This window comes from Rhamphochromis longiceps, linkage group LG14 (assembly GCF_057381845.1).
Source record: "Rhamphochromis longiceps isolate RC_006_pf linkage group LG14, R_longiceps_female_GT1.1, whole genome shotgun sequence".
Lineage (NCBI taxonomy): Eukaryota > Metazoa > Chordata > Actinopteri > Cichliformes > Cichlidae > Rhamphochromis > Rhamphochromis longiceps.
Window position 1 is genome coordinate 13,654,862 of NC_140570.1, and position 21,546 is coordinate 13,676,407.

General features: G+C 43.2%; 1 protein-coding gene across 2 annotated transcripts; it reads left to right on the forward strand.

Moving 5' to 3' along the window:
• The first annotated feature begins 618 nt into the window (after positions 1 to 618).
• Positions 619 to 17,199, forward strand: baz1b (bromodomain adjacent to zinc finger domain, 1B). Of its 2 annotated transcripts, none has more exons than XM_085379314.1 (21): positions 619 to 1,397; positions 2,572 to 2,688; positions 3,664 to 3,808; positions 3,978 to 4,167; positions 4,312 to 4,433; positions 4,594 to 4,791; positions 4,885 to 5,073; positions 5,173 to 6,493; positions 6,702 to 6,857; positions 6,950 to 7,088; positions 8,137 to 8,300; positions 8,538 to 8,652; positions 8,757 to 8,855; positions 9,012 to 9,189; positions 10,027 to 10,212; positions 10,402 to 10,549; positions 11,129 to 11,276; positions 11,792 to 11,907; positions 12,575 to 12,714; positions 12,801 to 12,907; positions 14,103 to 17,199. In XM_085379314.1, the coding sequence occupies exons 1-21, from the start codon at positions 1,279 to 1,281 to the stop codon at positions 14,791 to 14,793; spliced, it is 4,788 nt and encodes a 1,595-aa protein (XP_085235440.1). In that variant the 5' UTR covers positions 619 to 1,278; the 3' UTR covers positions 14,794 to 17,199. The 2 variants fall into 2 exon arrangements, with proteins under 2 accessions (XP_085235440.1, XP_085235441.1); XM_085379315.1 differs by having other exon boundaries at positions 5,203 to 6,493.
• Positions 17,200 to 21,546: the final 4,347 nt, after the last annotated feature.

Consider the following 21,546-nt stretch of genomic DNA (forward strand, 5'->3'; position numbering starts at 1 on the left):
TGGAAATGCAGAGAAGACAGTAAATAAACTGAATAATGTATGTTTAACATGGAGCAGCCAGGCAGGAGGAAAAGAGGAAGAGCACAGAGTAAGTTTTGTGTAATTAAGGAGGGCATACAGAGGGGCTGGCTTCACAGAGCAGTATGCTAGAAATCGGGGGAGATGGTTAACTGTGGCGACCCCTAAAGGAAGCAGCTGAAGACGAAGAAGATCCTGCTAAGTTAGGATTTATACACCATGAGGATTCCCAGTAGTGGGTAACCTATTGTTTAATCAGCATATTCAAAATGGAGTCCAGACAATGGTTTTAAAAATTAATTCGATAACTGAACAAGACAGCTCCTCGTTAGATATCGACAAAACCCATGTTCAGTCTATTGAAATATGATTTAAGAGTGCTGATTTGAACGGTTTATATAATTTTTATTGTCATCAGCTGACCCTCTTGCCTCATGTATATTATATGAGGGCGTGGTTTATCGGAAAAGACTGAGAATAGACAGGACAATTCAACCACTGAGAAACCTGCAGGCAAATTTGACGATGGCGCTTCAGCGAGACAGCCAGTGAAAGCGAAGAGGGGGCGGGACATGCGCGCGACGCTGCTTGCTACCGGGGAAACAGAGTTCTGAGGGTATGAGGCACAGTGCCGGTGGACTGAAAACTCCCGCCATTTCGACAGGGAATTAACCTCCTCTTAGCTGATTCAGGTTACTTTCTCGCAACGCTTGCTCACGCTGTTACCTGATGCCAAGGAGCTTCAGAGCATGCAGCGAGTACAGTTTGAAAGGGAGCAGGCCTAATTTGCGAACACTTGCTCGGGACTGTACAGCCGCCAGACCTGCTGTTGACTGACGGTTGCCGTGAGTTTCATTTTGGTGCGGTTCGCATCCTTTCACGTTCACCCGAAGGTGCTGAACTTTAACAACGGAGTCCGGGGACACGTTTGCCAGCGTGTTTTCTACCTAAGGTGCAGCGTAAAAAATAGCCTGACACCACTTCCAGAAGAGCAAAGGATGGTGCGATGAGTCCGGCGGCGAGAAGCGGCGCACTGTTATTGTTTTGCAACGAGATAACCCAGCCTGCTAGCTAGAAAGCTAGCTGCTACACGCTGAGAGCCGGGCCTGCCGGCGGTAACGTGAGACGTGCTATCTGTCGGCTCTGACATTTTTAATACTGGGATACATGCAAAGGACATACCATTGTGTACTATTGCGCTAGTCTGTTGCTAGAATATCTGTTTTTACTTTCGGCACTTGTGCCATCTCTGGATTTGAAATGGCACCGCTTTTGGGCCGGAAACCGTACCCGCTGGCTAAGCTGCTAGCCGAGCCACCAGGCCCGGGAGAGGAGGTCTACATCATCGAGCACACCAAGGAGGCCTTCAGGAACAAAGAGTATCCTTTAACATGATGCTGGTTATCAGTCTCGACTTATCGAGCCAGTCGATAGACTGGATAGCGGGCTTTGTCTTGGTTAGCTGAACTGATGTGCTCATAGTCACGAGTAGAACGCTATAAAGCTGGCTAAAGCAAGGAATTTGACCTGACATTTCTCCCCGTTAAGTGTTTCCCCGCATGTACACAGTTTACTCTGGGTTGACAGGCTGGCTAGCTAACACTCCGCTGTTTCTGGTAATTAAATAATTTTACCTATTAGTTAGCTTTTTACCTAACCGAGCTAAATATATGACTGTAAATAGCACGTCATTGTAGAGAAGGGCGAAAAGGAGTCTTTCACTTTCATGTTTTACGGTTCTGCTGGCAATGCTAACAGGGTGAGCTAGCCAGTTGCTAACGTTAGGTATCCCATTATGTCACAATAGCCCAGACTGACGCCGCTCCCCGGCTGGTAATGTGTTAGCTGATAATGCTAGCACAGAAGAGTCTCAGAGTCCGTTTCGCTTTAACTTACTTTCGTATTTTGGGCAGACTGAAAGGTGTTCAGTGACTTATGACAGCATTTTGTTGTTAGCTTGGTTTCTTCTGTTGTCACAATTGGAGAACTTTACCACGTTGTTAAAACGTTCACATGAACGCTTTAAGCTCTTAAAGGTCCACGACTGTCAGCAAGGTTATGAAACCTGCTGTGGCACACGTAGCTAGTCTTAAGTGTCCATAATATGCTGATATGGACAATCGATTATGATATTTGACTTTATGCGGGTGTCTAAACTCTGTTATCCATTTTTATTGTCTTAATAAAGCTTTGTGAACCACTACGCTGTCAAACAGTCCCATCTATGGGAATTTGACTTGGTATGTTGTTAGAGTACCCATGGAAATGTAGTATACTCCATTACACAGCATCCAACTGATCTTTCTGACTTTCTCTGAAATCATTATTCATTCCCGTCCCTAACCCTCTCCTTGTCTTGTTAGGACAGGACTATTCACAGATGATTTGTTTTGAAATGTGTTTATGCTGGGTCTCTTTACCTCTCATTATGCTCAGTGATGTTAAATGTCATGATGGAATTTTATTGACTTGCATCTTGCTTGTTGTGCGTAAACAAAACCCTAAATAGGAAAACATTTGGATGATGTAACTTCCTTGACCGAATGTACACAGAGAGTACGAGGCCCGCCTACAGAGATATAATGAACGCATTTGGACATGCAAGAGCACTGGAAGCAGCCAGCTCACTCACAAAGAGGCATGGGAGGAGGAACAAGAAGTCACCGAACTGTTAGTATTACATCCACAGTGTTGCACGTGCACATTCATTATTCCATGTTAACTTGTGAAAGCTCTGTTGGTCTACTATGCTGATTTCAGACCAAACAGAGTATGCACTTTTAATAAAGGCTGTTGAGTGAGTGAAAATGCATAGATTCAATTCTTTAGGTCCTGCCCTTTGTATTCAGATGTCCAGTAAAACCTGGTTTGCATAAATCTCTGATTGTAAAAACCACACCTACTTATGTGGAAGGACTGTGCAAGAAATACACAGTAGTCACCTAACAGAAGTTCATGGTATCAACAAAGAAGGGAACCATACAACCCCAGTGAAGGTCACAAGGCTTACTGCTTTGCTATGATTGGATAAATCTTGTGCTCCTCCTCTCAGTCTATTTAGAGGGCGAGTGACTCAGTCATCCTTGAATCTGCAAGGGCCTGAGTTCCTTTATCTTGAACCTATGGAAAATAATAAAATGGTTCAACTCATCTCTTTCGGTCCACTTGACTTGAAATATGTATTGACATATGGGATCACTATGTCCTTTTAGCAAGAGAGAGAACAAAAAAATAAATATGGCCCAAAGAGATGTCGCAGCAGAGACTGGGAAGAGCAGTGCTCAGCAGCCCAGAGCTGAAGTAAGTCGGGATCATGAGCTGTACAGTATTTACACTCTAATTATTTCAGCCAAGAGAAACTACTCCCCCTACTGGCAACCCTCGGCAAACGATCCATCCATCTATTTTCTTCTGCTTATTACAGTTCAGGGTCATGGTGTGTCTATCACAGGTTGATTTCTGCACTGCAGATCTAAGCAAAGTAAAACAAATCATGTGATGATGAACTCTGTGTTAGCATCACAACCCCTGTGAACAGAGAACGATGGAGCTGCAAGACAGTGTCACACTTGTTACCTTTTTATAAACTAACCATTGATCACTGTGTGTGTGTGTGTGTGTGCGTGCGTGCGTGCGCGTGTGCAGGCTTCAAGAGGAGTATCCAAAGTGGTTTGAGAAACCAGTCCTTGAGATGGTTCACCACAACACAGTGTCTTTAGACAAACTGGTTGAGATGGCTTGGGTGGAAATCCTCACCAAATATGCTGTGGGTGAAGAGTGCGACTTCCTGGTCAGTTTGACAGCTTACTCTTATTACATTTCTAAACTTGTCTGTAATGTCAATCTTATGATATTGTCAGTATTTTTTATTTTTGTAACCTGATAATTTACTGCATTAAAAGTTATAGTGTGTGTGTAAAATTTCTCATATAATGTCAAATCTTACATCTTGGCTTCAGGTGGGCAAGGAGAAAAGTTTGCGAGTGACAGTGGTAAAGATCCACCCCTTGGAAAACACAGAGGGTGAGTCTGGGGAAAAGAAACTTGAAGGTGCTTGTGACTCTCCATCCAGCGACAAGGAGAACGCAAGCCAGGAAAACCAGAGGAAGGAGCCTCCTCCCCGAGAGGAGAACAGGAGGGAGAGTCTGAGTGAGTGCCAATCAGTTTTAGGAGGCGAAATCTTGCATCGTGGATAAAATTAAGAACATGTTGTAAATGCTGCTTGGATAAGCAGGTTAAAATTGTTTATTTATACAGTATTTGTTCAATATATGATATTTGGCTTCCTGTTAGGTGACAGAGCACGACGTTCTCCGAGGAAACTACCCACTGCCATGAAAGAAGAGAGGAAGAAATGGGCAATGCCTAAATTCCTTCCTCATAAGTATGATGTAAAGCTCATCAATGAGGACAAGGTTTGTTTTGTTTTTTTACATCATCACTCAAGAAATGGTGTGTGGAGTGTGTTCTATTTTTAGAGTATAAAAGGTTATACTTAAGGTTCATATACTTGTGAACAATAGACTTGGTGATTTTAAGAAAAACTGGACTCTAAATTTCCAACATGTGTCATAGGTGATCTGTGACGTCCCAGCGGACAGTCTTTATAGAACAGAGCGTCCTCCAACCAAGGAGATCATGCGCTACTTCATCAGACACTATGCTCTAAGGCTGGGCATGGGAGAAAGTGCTCCCTGGGTGGTTGAAGATGAACTGGTGAAAAAATTTAACCTGCCCAGCAAATTCAACGACTTTCTTCTCGATCCACACAAGGTAAGTTTAGTTATTTCATTTTGCTGTTCATTATTTAAATCAGTTTTTTAAGTGTTGCATGTTCTTGACTCACCTTCCTGTGTACATCTCAAGTTCTTGGCAGAGAATCCCTCCACGAAGCGCAAGAGCTTGTCATCTCCAGAGGGTAAGCCTAACAAGAAGCTCAAGACTGCTGACACTCCAGGAGAAGATTCGGGCAATGAGAAGGAAGAAAAGACTAAGAAAAAGAAGAAAGATGCTTTAGGCATGCCCCTTAGTCCCACCATCTGGGGCCACATGCAGGTTAGTCAGCCTGTGTGTACATGGTGAAATGTCATTTCATTTATGAGGTATCCCTCAAACGTCACTGTTATGTTTAATGGTTCCTTGGTTGTATTTCAGAAAATAAAAATGAATGGTTCTCCACTCAAGGTAAAGAACTCAGGAACCCCTAAGAAAGGAGAAGGTAAAGGCTCCGCTCCCTCCACTCCGAAATCTGGCAAAAAGTCAGGGGACAAAAAAGAAGGAAAGAAAACTGGAAAGAGTGGTGAGAAGAAACTCAATGTTCTCAAAGCATCCAAAAAGGACGGTAAAGCTGGTGCTAAGGGGCCAAAGATGAAGCAGATGACTCTACTGCATCTGGCTAAGAGCGGTGCTGCAGGAAGCCCAAAGAAGAGAGCTCGTAGTTCTGGCATTGGTACACCGAAACTTGGGAAGCCACTACACCCTATGGCTCTCCACCTCCTTCGTTACTACAAGGAGAACAAGGGTAAAGAGGATAAGAAGAACTCCCTTTCATCCCTTATCTCCAAAGCTGCCAAGACCTTGTCCCCAGATGATCGTAGTCGCCTGCCAGAGGAACTCAAGGAGCTAGTGCAGAAACGCTGGGAGCTTCTGGAGCAGAAGAAGCGATGGGCAGCCATGAGTGAAGAGGAAAAGAAGGAAGAGATGAAGAAGAGGCGTGAGGAACTCAAAGAGAAGTTAAGAGAAAAGGCCAAGGAGAGACGAGAGAAGGAGATGCTGGTCCGCCGTGAACAGTCGCGCCGATACGAAGATCAGGAGATCGAAGGTGGCAAGCCTCTGCCTGCATTCAAGCTTGTGGACATGCCTGAGGGGTTGCCCAACACATTGTTTGGGAATGTGGCCATGGTTGTGGACTTCCTTCACTGTTACTCAGGGCTGCTGATGCCAAATGACCAGTATCCCATCACAGCAGCGGCTCTGATGGAAGCGCTAGCTGGGGAACGGTCTGGCTTCCTTTATCTAAACCGTGTGCTGGTGGTGCTGCTCCAAACATTACTGCAGGATGAGCTGGCTGAGGGCTACAGTGAGCTCGACATGCCCTTATCTGAGATTCCTCTGACTATGCACTCAGCTTCCGAGCTGGCACGGTTGTGCCTGCGACCATGTGACGCTCACGGTGAGGAGAGCGGCCAGGGCTCAGAAGACTCTGGGGCCATGGGTGGATATGACGATGTGGTGACCAGCGAGTTCCTGGATAAACTCGAGACAACCGAGGTGTTTGAGCTTAGCCCCGAGGAGAAAGTCACCCTGTTAGTGGCGCTGTGCCACCGGATCCTGATGACGTACTCTGTGGAAGACCATGTTGATGCAATGCAGCAGCGGTCAGCTGAGCTGTGGAAGGAGCGTTTGGCAATGCTGAAAGAGGCCAATGACCGCAAGAGGGCTGAGAAGAAGAGGCAGAAGGAGATGGAGAACAAAGGTAGGAGGGATCATCAGTTTTACCAGTCTCAATATATTGCTGTGAATCAAATGTGTACTTTACACACAGTTTCTAAACTGTGCATCTACATTTTACCCTAAGAATTGTCAGAGAAAGTAGATGCCTTTCAAGTCTAGTGTGTATTTGAAGTCTCGCACAACACGTGTCTGTTTGTATTAACATATTTGTGTTTTGCATGCGGTTAAAGGTGAGAAGAAAAAAGAAGGGTCTTCTAAAAAGGAGGTCAAGAAGGAAGTAAAGGTTGAGCCAGAACCAGAGGACATGATCAGCTCAGTGAAGAGCCGGCGACTAATGGCCATGCAGGCTAAGAAGGAGAAGGAGGAGATGGACAGACAGAACAAAGGTACAGTTTTTAAGCAAGATTGATACTAATTATAACTTTGATTCATTACATAGTATGCTTTATTTATTTTTGGTTACTATTATTCCTTTTAGAACGCATGGAGAAGGAGGCTGAAGAGGAGCGGATGCGTAAACAGAGGGCGGCTGCAGAGAGGGCTTTTCAGGATGGAATAACCAAAGCGAGACAAGTGATGCGCAGGACTCCTCTAGGTACCGACAGAAATCACAACAGGTTGGTACTTAACACGAGGAATTAACTCAGTGTGCCAAAACATCATGTCTGCTCACAGATGAAATCGTCTGCACCAGATATACCAGTCATTAATTTAATTGAAACTGTTTACAGGTAAAGTGCTGTGTCCTAAATGTCATGCAGCTGTTTGCCCTAGATGGCGCTGCAAGCCTGACATCATTGAAGACAAATCAAATAATCTAAGCCTGATCTTTTTTTATTTAAAGCATATTATTGTTAGTTATTTTGAAGGTGAAAGAATGAGTTGCAGATACAAACAATGGAAATGAGACTTCTTTGAAGGACAGATGGGCTCTGCCTTAGTGATAGAGTGAGGAGCCATTTGGGAGCGACTCAGAGTAGAACTATATCTCTGCCACATTGAACTGAGCCAGCAGAGGTGGTTGCTTCCTTGGTGTGGTGTTCTGGGCGTGTCCTGCCAGGACAAAGACCCTGGTAGACTGAGGACATGCTGTAGAGATTGCATCTCTTGTTTGTCCCCGGAACGCCTCGGTATTCTCGGTTTATGCCCAGTTAAGCTGAGGGAGGTGGCTGGGGACAGAAGTCTGGAAAAAATTGATGGATGACTGATTGTTTTATGATTTTATTTTTTTATTTAAATTTTTATAGCGCGGGTTGTATTTGTAAATGAATGTGCTGTACACTATGAATGATTCAAAATGTGCCACACTATTCAGTCGCAATTGATTCATTTTTCAGAGGTTAAGTTGGCAAAGTACTAATAATTATTTTTTTCAAATGCCTTTTTAGGGAGCTTCTGACATTGTTCATTAAACTGGTCTCAAATGTGACTTTATCTGATTGCTTCTCAGTGTTAGAATAGTGCATTAGTCAGGTTAGGGAATAAGAATTTAGTCCCCAGGAACATCCCTAGTCAGGGATGTATTGTAAATGTCATAAATTAATGGGTATCACAAAATTTCTGGACATTTTACCTGTTTCTTAGTCTTTCAAAATTAAAAGACTAACAACATATTTACCAGAAGCACTTTGGTAAATTGTAACCATACGTGATGTTTTTGTGCAGATTCTGGCTTTTCTCTGATGTGGTTCCTGGTCTGTACATCGAGAAAGGCTGGGTGCACGAAAGCATAGACTACAGCTTCACCCCTCCACCAGAGGAAAAACCAGCTGAGCCTGAGGTAGAAGAGGAGGAGGACGGTGAGGCAGCCCCTGCTCCTGATTCACAAGGTAAGCAAAAATACATTCTCTTGAAAAATGTTTGTTTTTCTTTAGATCTAATAATGCAAATATTTTTATTAACTGATATAGAATTATTATTTTTTTCTTCCAGTTGTTTCTGTCTGGTTTTGTTTGCTCTGTGTGCAGGCTTGTTTGCACATAATTGGTAGTTAATGTGTGTTTTTGAGAAACAAATTTCCACACATGGCTTTATCTCGAGACACTAAATTATTATTTATGTTGCAGGAACTGAAAAAGATGATGGCAGTGTAGACGGTGCTGTTAGTGAAGGAGCCCAGCAGGGAGCAGCACCAGATGTTTGTATAGAAACTACTGTTCCCAAACAGGGACAGAACCTTTGGTAGGTGTCTATGTCTGTCCTTATTTTCCTTTTTCACTTTCATTTGATGCATTTTATCCTTTTTGTTTAATTGATCTTCTCCTCATTTTCACTTCTGATTTCAGGTTCATATGTGACAGTTCAGCTGAGCTGGAGGAACTGGTGGAGAGTCTTCATTCTCAGGGGGTCAGAGAGAGCGAACTAAAGTCAAATATACAAAGCAGGTGAATGCAGTATTATAAGAGATTGTTTTAACCCATATAAAACTGCAAAGTTCAGGTTTTTTTTGTTTTTTTTTGTTTGTTTTTTCGTCTGTAGTTCATGTCTATGATTTTTATGGTGGCAGTGGTGATAATGTAAAATACCTCTCACTGTGTCAGGTATCAGGAAATACTCCACTCCATCCATTTGACCCGGAAAGCCAGGCTCGGCCTCAGGACCTGTGACGGCTATGCAGAGCTACTCAAATATCTGCGTAGCGACATCCAGGAAGTAGCCTCACGCCTGCAGAAGGGCGGCCTCGGGTACCTGGACGATAACGTGGACATTGAGGACAAGGTGAATAGTCAGACAGTTTGAAAATGAGACTCTTCCCAGTCTTTAGTGAAAATCTGTGTTTAAATTCTACTAAAAGGGCACAGCATGTAGTCAGAGTGTTTGTTCAGGCTATCAGGCAATGGGCATGGGACATAGTGGTTGATTAGACAGATAACTAGTGCAAGAAAACAGATGTTTTGAAATCATGTTCAGTGTGGAAGGCATATATGGTAGAACCAAGTACACAGTTAGGCTCTGAAATGTTTAGTGTAAGTATTAAAAGCCACGGTGTAAACAAATGTGGGGTCAGAACAGCCCACTGATTGGCTTTCCAGGGTGTAAGAAATGCTTGGTCATTTTTAATTGCTCAAATTTTTCAGTAAAATTCACTGCCAAACCTGGTGTGGCGATGCCAGTGTGGGCCTACAGCACAAAAGTGTAAATGTCCTTCTAAAAACACAAATTATTTCAATCATAAAGATGTAAAATACTGTTTTTAGTTTAGTTACCAAAACTCTGCATGTGAAGACTTTGGGACTCACTGCAGGTTGGAAACCTGATATTGTTGAAATTGTGCTTATTTTTCTTAAAACGCATCAGGCTGTCCTTAACCTTTTTTCTAAACAGATTACTTGTAATATAGAGGAGCTGATTTAACAAGAAATATTACTTTCTGTATGCTTTGTAAATTTTAAGGGAGTATGATCTCCATGAAACATTTGTACTTAGATGTTTAACTGGTCTAGAGAGATGCTCTTTCCTCATGAAGCACCCATCGGGGAAGTTTTGTGACTTTACTGGGCATACCGTCTGTGTTTTGAATTGAAATTCTCTGTCTGCTTCATCCTCTTGTCACAGTTGAAAGACATGGAGAGCCTGAAAGACTTCGGCGAGTGTATCATCACCATTCAGGCCTGTGTAATCAAAAAGTTCCTGCAGGGGTTCATGGCTCCTAAGCAGAAGAAGAAGAAGAAGCAAGCAGGAGAGGAAAGCAGCAAGGCTGAAGAGGTGGATGAGGAGAAGCGGTTGGCAGAAGAGGCCAGGGTAAGAGGAAAGAGATGAACTGTTAGCACTCTGATGCTAAAGCAGTATGGAGCCAAATCAGGGTCAAGTTTTATTCATTTGAAACTGAAATTCTGATTTTTGCTATTTAAAACAAATAATAAAGTAAAAAATGTTGAAAACCCCCCCAAAACCAATTAATTTATTTTCAATGTTTACTTCTCCTCACAGGTAGCAACAGCAGTGGAGAAGTGGAAGACCGCTATTCGAGAGGCCCAGACATTTTCCCGCATGCACGTGCTGCTGGGAATGTTGGACGCTTGCATAAAGTGGGACATGTCTGCTGAGAACGCTCGCTGCAAAGTCTGTCGCAGGAAAGGTTAGAAATGTTTTCCACGGTTGCCCCGCTCTGTGTGGGAGAACGCGCATCACCAGTTATTTGCAGCTGATGGGAGCATTATTGATTACGCACAGTTCAAATTCCAGAGAGGACAACAAAAACTGCACTATTATCTAGTTTCACTCTGAATTTGCCAGATTATTATGGTGTTAATTTGCATGTAAACTTCATAAAGGTTAAAGTGAAGCATTTTGCACTTGCCAAATGATATTCTGCCCTCCTGTCTAGTGCTCTGGGAGAACCCATCTGTGCTGAAGTTGGAGGAGTGTAGATCCAGGCAGGGCAGCAACTGCAGGGTCAAAGCACATCAGAGTAGTAGTGTCAGGCAGATCTACATACGGAGCCAACCACTCCGCAGGCCGACAGGTGAACCTGTAGTGATAAGATGACAGTAGAAAACATGTGAGAGATTTGCTGAGCTGTTGATACACTGAAGGTCAGGAAAAGCAAAAGGAGTTGAGGTGGAAATATGTGGGGCTGCTAAAAAGACCCAGAATAAAACTTAAGGCTTTAAAATTAAAAAGAAAAGACCTTATGGTTGATGCTGATCTCTTCCAGGTGATGATGAGAAACTTATACTCTGTGATGAGTGCAACAAGGCCTTCCACTTGTTCTGCCTGCGACCGGCTCTCTACCGGGTTCCCAATGGAGAGTGGCTGTGCCCAGCCTGCCAGCCGACTGTGGCCAGACGTGGCTCCCGCGTAAGGTAACTGTCCTCCACTCTTTAAATAAGCTGATCCCTAAAGAGTTCAAAACAAAAGGAGACTAAAATATAACTGAAAGTGCCCATCTTGCACAGACCCTACCACTACCACATTCATGGAGGAAAAAGATAACCAAAATATAAATAAAGGCTAAAGGAATTCCTGGTTTCAGCTGACATACACCTTAAATATACATCAAAGTATTCAGACAGTTAGTGACTACAGAAAGCATCTCTCCTGTGCCCCAGTCCCTAATGCTAACCTGTCTGTACAGTTGCTGAGAAACAGCTGGTTAGGACATAGTCTAACAAACACATTGTTTATTTTATTAGTTTTCTATCATGTGATCAGTAATCGCACACCCCACTGATGGTGTGGTAGCTGGATATAGTGAAAGGGGAGACCCTCTTCAGGGTGCTCCACAAACAGAGCAGCGGATCAACCAGTGTAACTAAAGCCCAGATGTGTCTGCCCTATACTTCATCAGCTGTCTTTAAAGGCAAGCTCTCCATTGCAGGAACTATAAGCAAGACTCTGATGAAGAAGACGATGAGGAGGAGTCTGAAGAGGAGGACTCTGAGGAAGAGGATGAGGACGAAGAAGAGAATGACTACAAAGCCATGGGACACAGCTGTGAGTATTTTACAGAGAAAATTAGGTTTAAAAAAAAAATTGTAACTCTTTGACCAAGTTTAAGTTCACTCCTACAGTTAAGGAGGTGGTGAGGAATACAACAGTTTGAGTTACCATTAGCATTTTTTCCATACCATTTTTAAAATCATTGTTGTGAAGACATTAATGGTCCAGAAAGGATAATTTTAAAGGCTTTAAGACCTGAGTTTGTTTTGGAAATGGAGGATCTTTGGTGCTGAAGGTTGAGAATGAAAGGAATGCTGATGGGGAATTTCAGCCATTGTCCTCTTTGTCTCATTGTCTGTGTGTGATGCTGCACAGCTCAGGTCTGGACCTGGCTTTGAAGCTTTGTCACCGTGGCTTCACTCAGAGTATGTGGCAGGATGATCCCTTCTGTCAGTTCAGGCCTGCCTGTCAAGGATAATGATTTAGAAGTTTCAACAGAGAGGTGTCGGTGCACCTAAGAGCCAGTTATCTTTCTCAATTCAAGCGTGAGGCTCAGACAGGCGAACGCTCAAATCATGGTGGCCTGGGAATGTTTCGAGCCATCTCTTAAAATGCCAAGAATTGAACAGTTGGATGTGGATTGATTTCATGAGAGAAACTGCAGCATTATACATGTTAATTTGTACTTCTGCTTCTTCTCCGTGTCTTTCCTCCTCCACAGTGAGACCAAGAAAGAAAAATAAGCAGTCTTCATCACGGCAGAAAAGCTCAAAAAGTAAATCAAAGAAGTCGGCCTCTTCTAGTAATCAGAGCGGCAAGCAGAGAACAGGCCCCAACAGTCCTGCAGACATCGACGAACTGGTACAAAGTTTACAGAGAGCTTAGAACAGACCAGCTTTGTATCGTTTGTCCTAAAATTATAGCTTTTGTGTGTGCCGTCTCTGCAGGTGCGACAGAGCTCCCAGACAGGAGTGAGCAGACAGGTGCTGGAGCTGGAGAGGTGTGAGGAAATCCTCAAGAAGCTGATGAAATATCGCTACAGCTGGCCTTTCAGGTGAGGGAAGAAGAAATGTGACACAAGTACATGTGAAACAGGAGCCACTTTGACTCCTGAACAACCTTTTCAACTATTAGCCAAACTACAGATATTATAGGGACAGAAGTGTTGGGCCACACCTCTTACTCTTTGAATGTAGCTGTTTTGAGCCTGGTGGCCACAGGTGTGTAAAATCAGGCACCTAGCCTGATGCTGTTTGCCTCTACAGACATTTAAGAGTGGGTTGTTCTAAAGAGCTCACTGAATGTAAGTGTGGTATTATGATAGGATGTCACCACTGCATCAAGGTGGTTTGTGAAGTTTCTTGACTCCTTGTACTTGCAGCTGTTACTGGTGTCATCTTGAGTGTTTAGGAGAAACTCAGTTGCAGACCACTGAGTCAGTTTCTGCAGAGTTCAAACCTGCTCTGGCATTAACATCAGCACAAACGTTGTGTGCTGGGCGCTTCGTGGCATGGTTTCCATGGCACCTAGGTGCACTGCTCAATGTGCAGGTGGACCAGTACTTTTGTATTTATGTTTCCATCAGCGTGGAAAGCATTTGTCTATGGAAACTACTTGTGCATTCAAAAACCTGTGTGCCACAGAAATATTACAAGCTTATCAGACTGAGTCACATTTTGTAAATGGTTTTCTCTCGGCAGAAACAGTGTGAAAACTGCAAAGCCCAGAGCCTCTTGGGCACTATTTCCTTCTAGATCGAGCGCTGACCTCTGCAAGTTATTTTACACAGAGCAATGGTGTGGGTTGTATGGCTGGTTATTAGCTGCTAATCCTGGCAGCAGTAGAGATTTGTGAGAGAGAAAGGTGCGGGGCTGAACTGCTCCTCTGAGAGTTTATGATCGTGATAATAACTACTGTACTAAACATGCTGGATGGTCTTCAGGGAGCTGCTCAGACATGTTGAAGAGACAAGGTAGCTGGTGGTCACATTCACCACTCTGACTCATGTGACTCCCTTTTTCAGAAGGGATCACCACAATGGGTAGGTCTGCATGTTTGATGCTGGATCTCCCTCATGACGCAACCCCAAAGGGATTTGTGTCTCTGCCTCCAATAAATGTCTAACAGGATTTAAACGTTTATATTTAATATGCCTTATGTATGTTTCTCGACTTTTATAAAACATGCGACACATTATGGTCCCAGGTCTCCAGTCTAACACTCATCATATGCTTTAAATCCTCTTTCAGGGAGCCTGTTTCCTCTGAAGAGGCAGAGGACTACCTAGATATCATCTCTCAGCCCATGGATTATCAGACAATGCTGGGCAAGTTCAGCCAGGGCTCGTACCGCCACGCCCAGGATTTCCTGGAAGATGTAAAGCTGGTCTTCTCCAATGCCGAGGAGTACAACCAGCAGGGCAGCACCGTGCTCTCCTGTATGGTCAAGACGGAGCAGACGTTCACCGAGCTGCTCCAGAAGCTGCTGCCTGGTCTCAGCTACATCCGGCGGCGTTCCCGCAAGCGTGTCTACCAAGCTCCTGCAACATCGGAGGAGGAGGAGGAAGAAGATGAGGAAGAGGAAGAAGAGCCCAAGAAGAAGATGACAAATGGAAAATCTCATGCGAGGAAAACAACCAGAAATGATCGAAGACAGAAGGATGACGACAGCGAGAGTGAGGAGGAGGAAGAGGATGATGAGGTGGATGGAGATGAGGAGGAGGATGATGATGATGATTATGATGATGACGATGGCAGGAGGAGAAGTAAGAGAACCTCTGCCACCTCGGGCAGGAAGGATTACAGAGAGCAGGATAGCGACGGCGAGCGGGAAACACGAAGAACTCGTAAGCGCAGGGGCCGGGGCGACAACGAGGCAGCGAGCAGCGACGAGGACCGGTCAAACCAGCAGCGACATTCCAAGAGACAGAAACGCTCGTGAAATCCAGGGTGCTGTTTGTTTTCTGTCATCTCTCTTTGCTTTAAAAATTTCTGTCCCGCTCCTCAGAACGATGACCACGAGCGCCTCATCTCCTCCTCACACAGCCAGCGGGACCTAATCCTCAGAAGGACTTTTTTTTGTGTTAATAAGTCTATGCTCATATTTTGGAAAAACAAGAGAAGAAAACTGATATATATTTGTAACATGTTTAATATTGGTGATGTTTTGTTTGTTTGTTTTTTTCCAAACCAAGAAAAATGAGACATTTGAGATAATCGAGAGGTCCTCATAGCTCTTAAGACTCTTCGATTTAAAGTCGACAACCTCACACACAAGTGTAATTTGACTTAAATGTTGTGAACTGCTTTGTGTCCTCTCCAAACGTGAGTACAGTGTAATCAGAGGGACTTGTCTTCGCACTTAGTTGAGACATGGCTTTACTGGTGTGCTTCAGGAATGAGTCCAGCTAGCTCTCTGCCCCCCCAAGCATCTGTGACGAGTCGCTGACTGTAACAGATCGTGTTGGTGTGTCTACAAACAATCTAGGAGTTTGCTGATAGCCGTCACTTGTAAATTGCTCTTTCTGTGAAGCATCTTGCTTACAATCTTTGGTTAATTCCATGTTCATAGATAAACACCATAGGATTTTACTAGATTTAGCATATGCATACATAAATATATATATATTTTCCCTCCTAGTCCAGGTTTAAATCTTTCATTCAAAGCTGGGCTGAGACTGCAAATCAAAATTCCTTTTCAGACACAAGATTCTCAGCTTCCTCAATCTTGTTAGTGACAGCACTGAGTCAATTTTCAGGCTTCACAGAGCCCCGGGACATTTTTAGAAACCACAAACTGTTTAGAAGTTGGATGTAGCTACCATGATGGTGACCACTGGTTTGCGAAATCCTTATTAAGAAGCCTTGAGATCTCGCGGTGAAGCCACACGTTCGGCTAATTTATCAATCACAAGAAAGAAAACGCGAAATGTGTGATGTGAAGCCATTAGAAGGAAAGGAGCTTGTGTCTGAAAGGGGCTTTGTAGTCCAATCACTTCACTGGTTTAAAACAAACAAAAAAAAGCTTCATCCCAGCTTTTGGTGCCAAGATGTTATCAGGGACGGACTCTGAGTCTCCCCCTCTTTGTCGGCTTGTAGAGCTGTTCAACCTTTCCCCCCTCTGTAGTGCCCTGCCACTTTAAAGGTACCTCAAATGATCCGTCAGTTTGCACTCCTCCTGTGTAAAGTACACTTAATATGCCAGCAGCTGCAGGACCATACTATATTTGAAATTATGTGCATAAACATTTGTAAACAGTGTTTAAAAGCAGCAGATGTGATGTTTGTTAAGACAAATGGGCATTTTTTTTTAACCTTTGATAATTTTTGCACTTTTTATTTGGTTATTTGTAAATAATAAATAGTACCCAGGAATTTGCAAGGTTTTAAAACGGGGCTCTCTTCAGAACATGCCACGAGTTCTTTTACTTCTCGCATAGTCAACAGCAGAAATCTTCCCTTTTTACGTTTTGTGACACAGTGAGCGCTGTGGTTCAGCTCAATTAGATTAGTAGCTCAGACTTGGGGTAAAGCAGCTCTTTAAAGGTAAATCAAAGGTTTTCTAGCACATCTCCTGGTGTGGTCACCAGGTGGCGCTCTATACCTGCACTTTTATTACTCTGGTGCCAGCATTTTCCAAGTACTTCAGCGGCGGTGCTGCTAGCTGTACTCTTGTACCACCTGCCTGTCACTGCAGGGGAGCTTCATAGTGCTGGGATATTTTAGCTCTTAGTGTGCAGAAAACCATGTGTAGTTATTTGGTTGCCTGCCATCAAATGTGTGTGTGTATATATTACCTGTATACTGATGTGGCAGTGGCTGGGTCGCCCTCTTTTGTCTGTACTGTGCTGTGCCGTTCGCCCGTGTTATTTCTAGTGCTGTTACCATCGAAACTTTCCTGTTTTCTTTCGGCCACTGATTGTTTTCGCCCCGTATTGTTTTTGTTTAAATTCAGCTTCCCGACACGATTAACAGCTGTCAACAATGTTTGTAAAAATTGACATGTCAACAAACGAGCAAACTGCCCTTCTCAGAATGAGATCTGGCTGTAAATGCTTTCTTTGTACTTGGAGCAACTGCAAAATCCTTTTACACCTCCTTTTTTATATATATTTATAGTCTCTAAAAGCTGGGTTTGGGCAAGTTCTGAGGATTCACTTGTAAAGAATTTCCAATAAAGGCTATGGATGAAGACCGTAGTTCTCCCTGTTTGATTTGTGCTGAGCTGATGAGGCTGACATCACTGCCGTCCGTCTGTAAACTTTGATTTTAAAAAACAAAAAATGGGCTAGCTTTGACAAGCAAGTTATGTCTTTACTTTTTAATAAAATATCAAATCATTGTTTTACACTGGTGTTGGTTCATTTTCTCGGAACATCTGAATCTTTGTGTGGAAGACAAATGATCTGCAAACCCTGGATGTCGAAGCCAAAGCCGTCATAACAGGATAAATGGTTTCATTATTCACAGAAGGATGAGCGACTTGGACTCAAAGCGTTCCATGAAGAGGTGAAGCTGTCTGTTTGGATTCAGATGTTCTCAACATAGTCAACTATACTAACACTTTATTAGGTACACCTATTCACCTTGTCAACCCAGATAATTAGTCAGCCAATCACATGGCAGTAATTTCGTGCTTTTAAGCATTTATACGTGGTCAAGACTGAACTTGAAAGTGAGAATCGGGAAGATGGATCGTCATGGATGTGTAGCCGACAAATCTACAGCAACTGTGTGATGCTATCGTGTCTACATGGACCAGAATGAGGGCTCTGAAGGAAAAAGAGGGTCCAACCCAGCACTTGTAAGGTGTACCTAATAAAACAACTGGTGATTGTATTTATCCAACTATAAGGTGCAGCTTTACCTGATTTTTAAAAACTCTGTGCACAATAATTTCGGAATAACCTGAGAAAAGTAACCACTGGTAACCAGGTTCGCTCAGGAAAGGCTTGTACAGGTAAGCAGGCGGCAGCGATGATCCCACAGAGCGTGTGATGTATGGGCCAAAGAAGAGTGCAAGGAGGACAGCAGGACCTGATGAAATATTTAGGAGTGAAGTGGTGACAGCCTGTGAGCCATCTGTAATTTGGCAACAGGTGTACAGTCTAAGATGGATCAGAGTAAAGGTCAGAGATGTGAAAAGTCAGTGGAAACGTAGCACTTGATTAGTGGCAGTTCAGGCATGGTGGCAGCTGCATTCAGCTATAATAAACCTAAAGTGATCTTTCACTTTGGTATGTTTTATTGTGCTTTTTATTTACTCCCCGTATAAATATATAAAAACCTAATCAATACATGAGGACTTCTTTTTAACACTGGTTCTTTAACTGGTTCCAAAGTCTGAATGAACTTCTAATGAACTCTGGGGCGTAGATCACTTTGATTTGAGGAGTCTCATTGTCTTCTAGATACAGCCATGATATATTAATGTTTTAGGAGTTTTGTGGATCTATCGGTTTCTGTCCAAGCTTGTGAAACGTGAGGTATTTGTCATTCCTCACACAGTCCATCCTACACAGCGAAACGCGCATTAATCACCCAACTCTCACTCCCTTGTTGAGGTCAGAGTAGATAACGACTGCACACATTGGCATGTCCCACCAAAAACATTTTACAGGTAGCTCAGCAGGGATAAACGGTCCACGGTCCTTCATGATGACTCATTATGTAGCGACTATGTCGGGTTCGCCCCATGTTACACATTAGGCATTGCTAGTGACACAGCTTTTGGCAGTGTCAGTGTGACCCTCATGTTGGTCCAGACTGAAGTATCTCAACAAGTATCAATGGATTGTCATGAACATGTGCTGGACGAGTGCGTGTGGGGTAGTCTAATTTTCAAAAGTTGCAGATACATTGTTTGACATCCATATTTAACCCAATAGTTTTCACTGCATGTGATATTATTTAACCTTACATAGTCATATTGAGCTTTGTGCACTGTGCTTCCACATCATGTCTTGCTCCCCTCACCCCCAACCAGTCATGGCATATGGCTGCATTCACTGAGCCAGGTACTGCTGGATGTGTCTTCCTGTTAAAAATGAGTTTTTTCTTCCCGCTGTTGCCAAGTTCATCTTCAAAGAGGGTCTTTACCTTACAGTACAAAGCGCCTTGAGGTGGCTGTTGTTGTGAATTGGTGCTATATAACCTGGGTTGTATCATTGGACATGATACAACCCAGGTGCAACATCACAACTGACCAATCCTTCAGTTAGCATTAGCAAAGAAGTTAGCTAATACTATTAAAAACTGTCACAAGCAAACCAACATGAGTAACCTGAATTTGGCAGGAACATAAAACCTAACGTATTATATTATTAATATTTTAAATGCTTAACAACAACAACAACAACAACAATACATAGCCAGTATTTTCTCATAAATACTTGCTAACTACTAGCTGAGCAATAGCAAAACGTGAAAAAGCGCAATACAAACTGGAAATTAAGACAGTTTACTTTTGAAGTAGAAGTTGTTCCTCAGCACTGCAGTCCACATTTTTGAAAAGGCACAACTTTTACTTTGAAGGGGAATGTCTCTATTTACTATTTGCATCACTCTTCCTGGTTGCGCTGCAGCTCAGAGAGTACCTTTAAAATGTTTGTAGACGCTTGCATTGAGGAAGGTTTTTGCCTTGGAAATACACATTTTAAACTAGTGACAGGTGGTTGCCAGGGGTCTCTGGCCCGGTTGTTCATTTCCACTTCTCTTTAGCACATAGTACTGCCTAAATTCCTGCTACATTTCAGTTCTTTTTTAAACTTTCTGGCGCCAAACAACATGTGCCTTTCATACGGGGTCACGGCACAACATTCTCCTGTTTGAGCTGCTTTTTCCCTCTCTGCATGACGTCAGAGGAATCTTTTACTTGAATAGTTGTGAGCATGTTGTGCTGTTTTATGACTTAATGTGTGGTGTGGAATGTGGAAAAACTTCCTTATATAATGTGGATTTGCTCTCCTTTATGTCACTGACTGAATGTGTTCGGATGCGTAAAACTCCCCTTTAGTTTCATGTTGCACATTAGGCATTGCTAGTGACACATTTATATCACACAAACACACACAGAGTTCAATAAAAGTACAAACAGCAGCAGCAGCATGCCAGCAAGCAAACACTGGCCATGCGTGGACTAACCTTTGAACCCTGTGCAAACCGACTGTATCATGGGTCCATCGGCACAGCGTGTGGATGTGGATGAGCAGAGTGTAGCAACTCGCCCTGCAAATATTTACCTCAGGTCCAAGTTAGTGCAGAGGGCATGTGGCAAGAGGGGAACAAGTGTGTTTGTCGCTCTCATTCAGACAAGGAATGACTTCACTGGGGCCACATAGCAGGACAGCTGAGGGACTGGATTGTTAATGTGATACTCACCAATGTCGCAGCGAGCTTCAAGCATCTATAACAGTGGTTCCCAACTCCAGGCCTCGAGGGCCGGTGTCCTGCAGGTTTTAGAGCTCACCCTGGGCCTACACATCTGAATCAAATGATTAGTTCATTACCAGGCCTCTGGAGAACGACAAGACATGATGAGGAGGTAATTTAGCCATTTGAATGAGCTGTGTTGGATCACGGACACATCTAAAAACTGCAGGACACCGCCCCTCAAGGCCTGGAGTTGGGACCTCGATCTATAAGAGTGGTGCAATATTAAAACATTTGTTTACTTGTCATGCTGTGTTCCTTCCTTTATTTGTTCCTTATGAGCTTTTATTTCATTGTGAAACTTTAGTTTGTTCTTTTGTTTGGTTTTTCATATTGGGACCTTACGGAAACAAACAAGAGGATGCTAATAAAGATCAAAAATTCCTAAAAAAAATTCTTAGATTGCTTGAAATAGATTTAAAACAGTACAGTTCTGGCATTCCTATATAATACAACGTATAATACAAATAAAATATTCACCGAAACCGGAGGAGAGGCTTGTTGGACACTCTCTTTGTCTCTTTGTCAGTTAATTGCATCAAAAAATGCTCCAAAATGCGCCAACACAGTCGAGTTCAGAAATTCATGTTAGCTGAGGTGAAGCCTGGCAGCTATTCAGTTCAGTTCAATTTCATTTATATAGCACCAGTTTGCAACAACAGCTGTTTCAACAGTGCCTTATAATGTGTATTAGACAGAGAACTCATCTAATGCACAGATGATCCCCTATGAGCAAGCACTTGGCACCAATGGGGAGAACGAGCTCCCTTTAAACAGGAAGAGACCTGCATCTAGTGTCTGTGTCAGCATCTGGCTGAGGCTTAACTCCAAGCCTTAATACTGTGCTAACAGGTGAGTTATACACAAATTCACACTTTGGACAGCCGTCACAAAAGGGGAAATAATCTAATAAACATTCTTATTTCTGCTCAAAATCTGAGTCAGCACAAGAAGCAGTGTGGCGACGAGATGAACCTTTTTCAATTTCCAGGCGAGTGATGGGTTGAACTGCCAATGAAAGGGAAGGATACTGTTGATTAACATCTGACAGTAAAGTTACCTAGGCAACCAGAGCCTGGAATGTCATCCAATCACCAGCTACGATGTGATGCAAAATGAGTGCTTTGCTTCTCGTGTGGACGCAGATTAAAGCTGGGCATTAAAAGATGGGAGTCACCAAAGACTAACTCATGACCATCCCAGGAACTACAGGGATGTGAAGTCTACCAATGATTCAGTAGCTTATTGATCCAAGTTAGGCAGC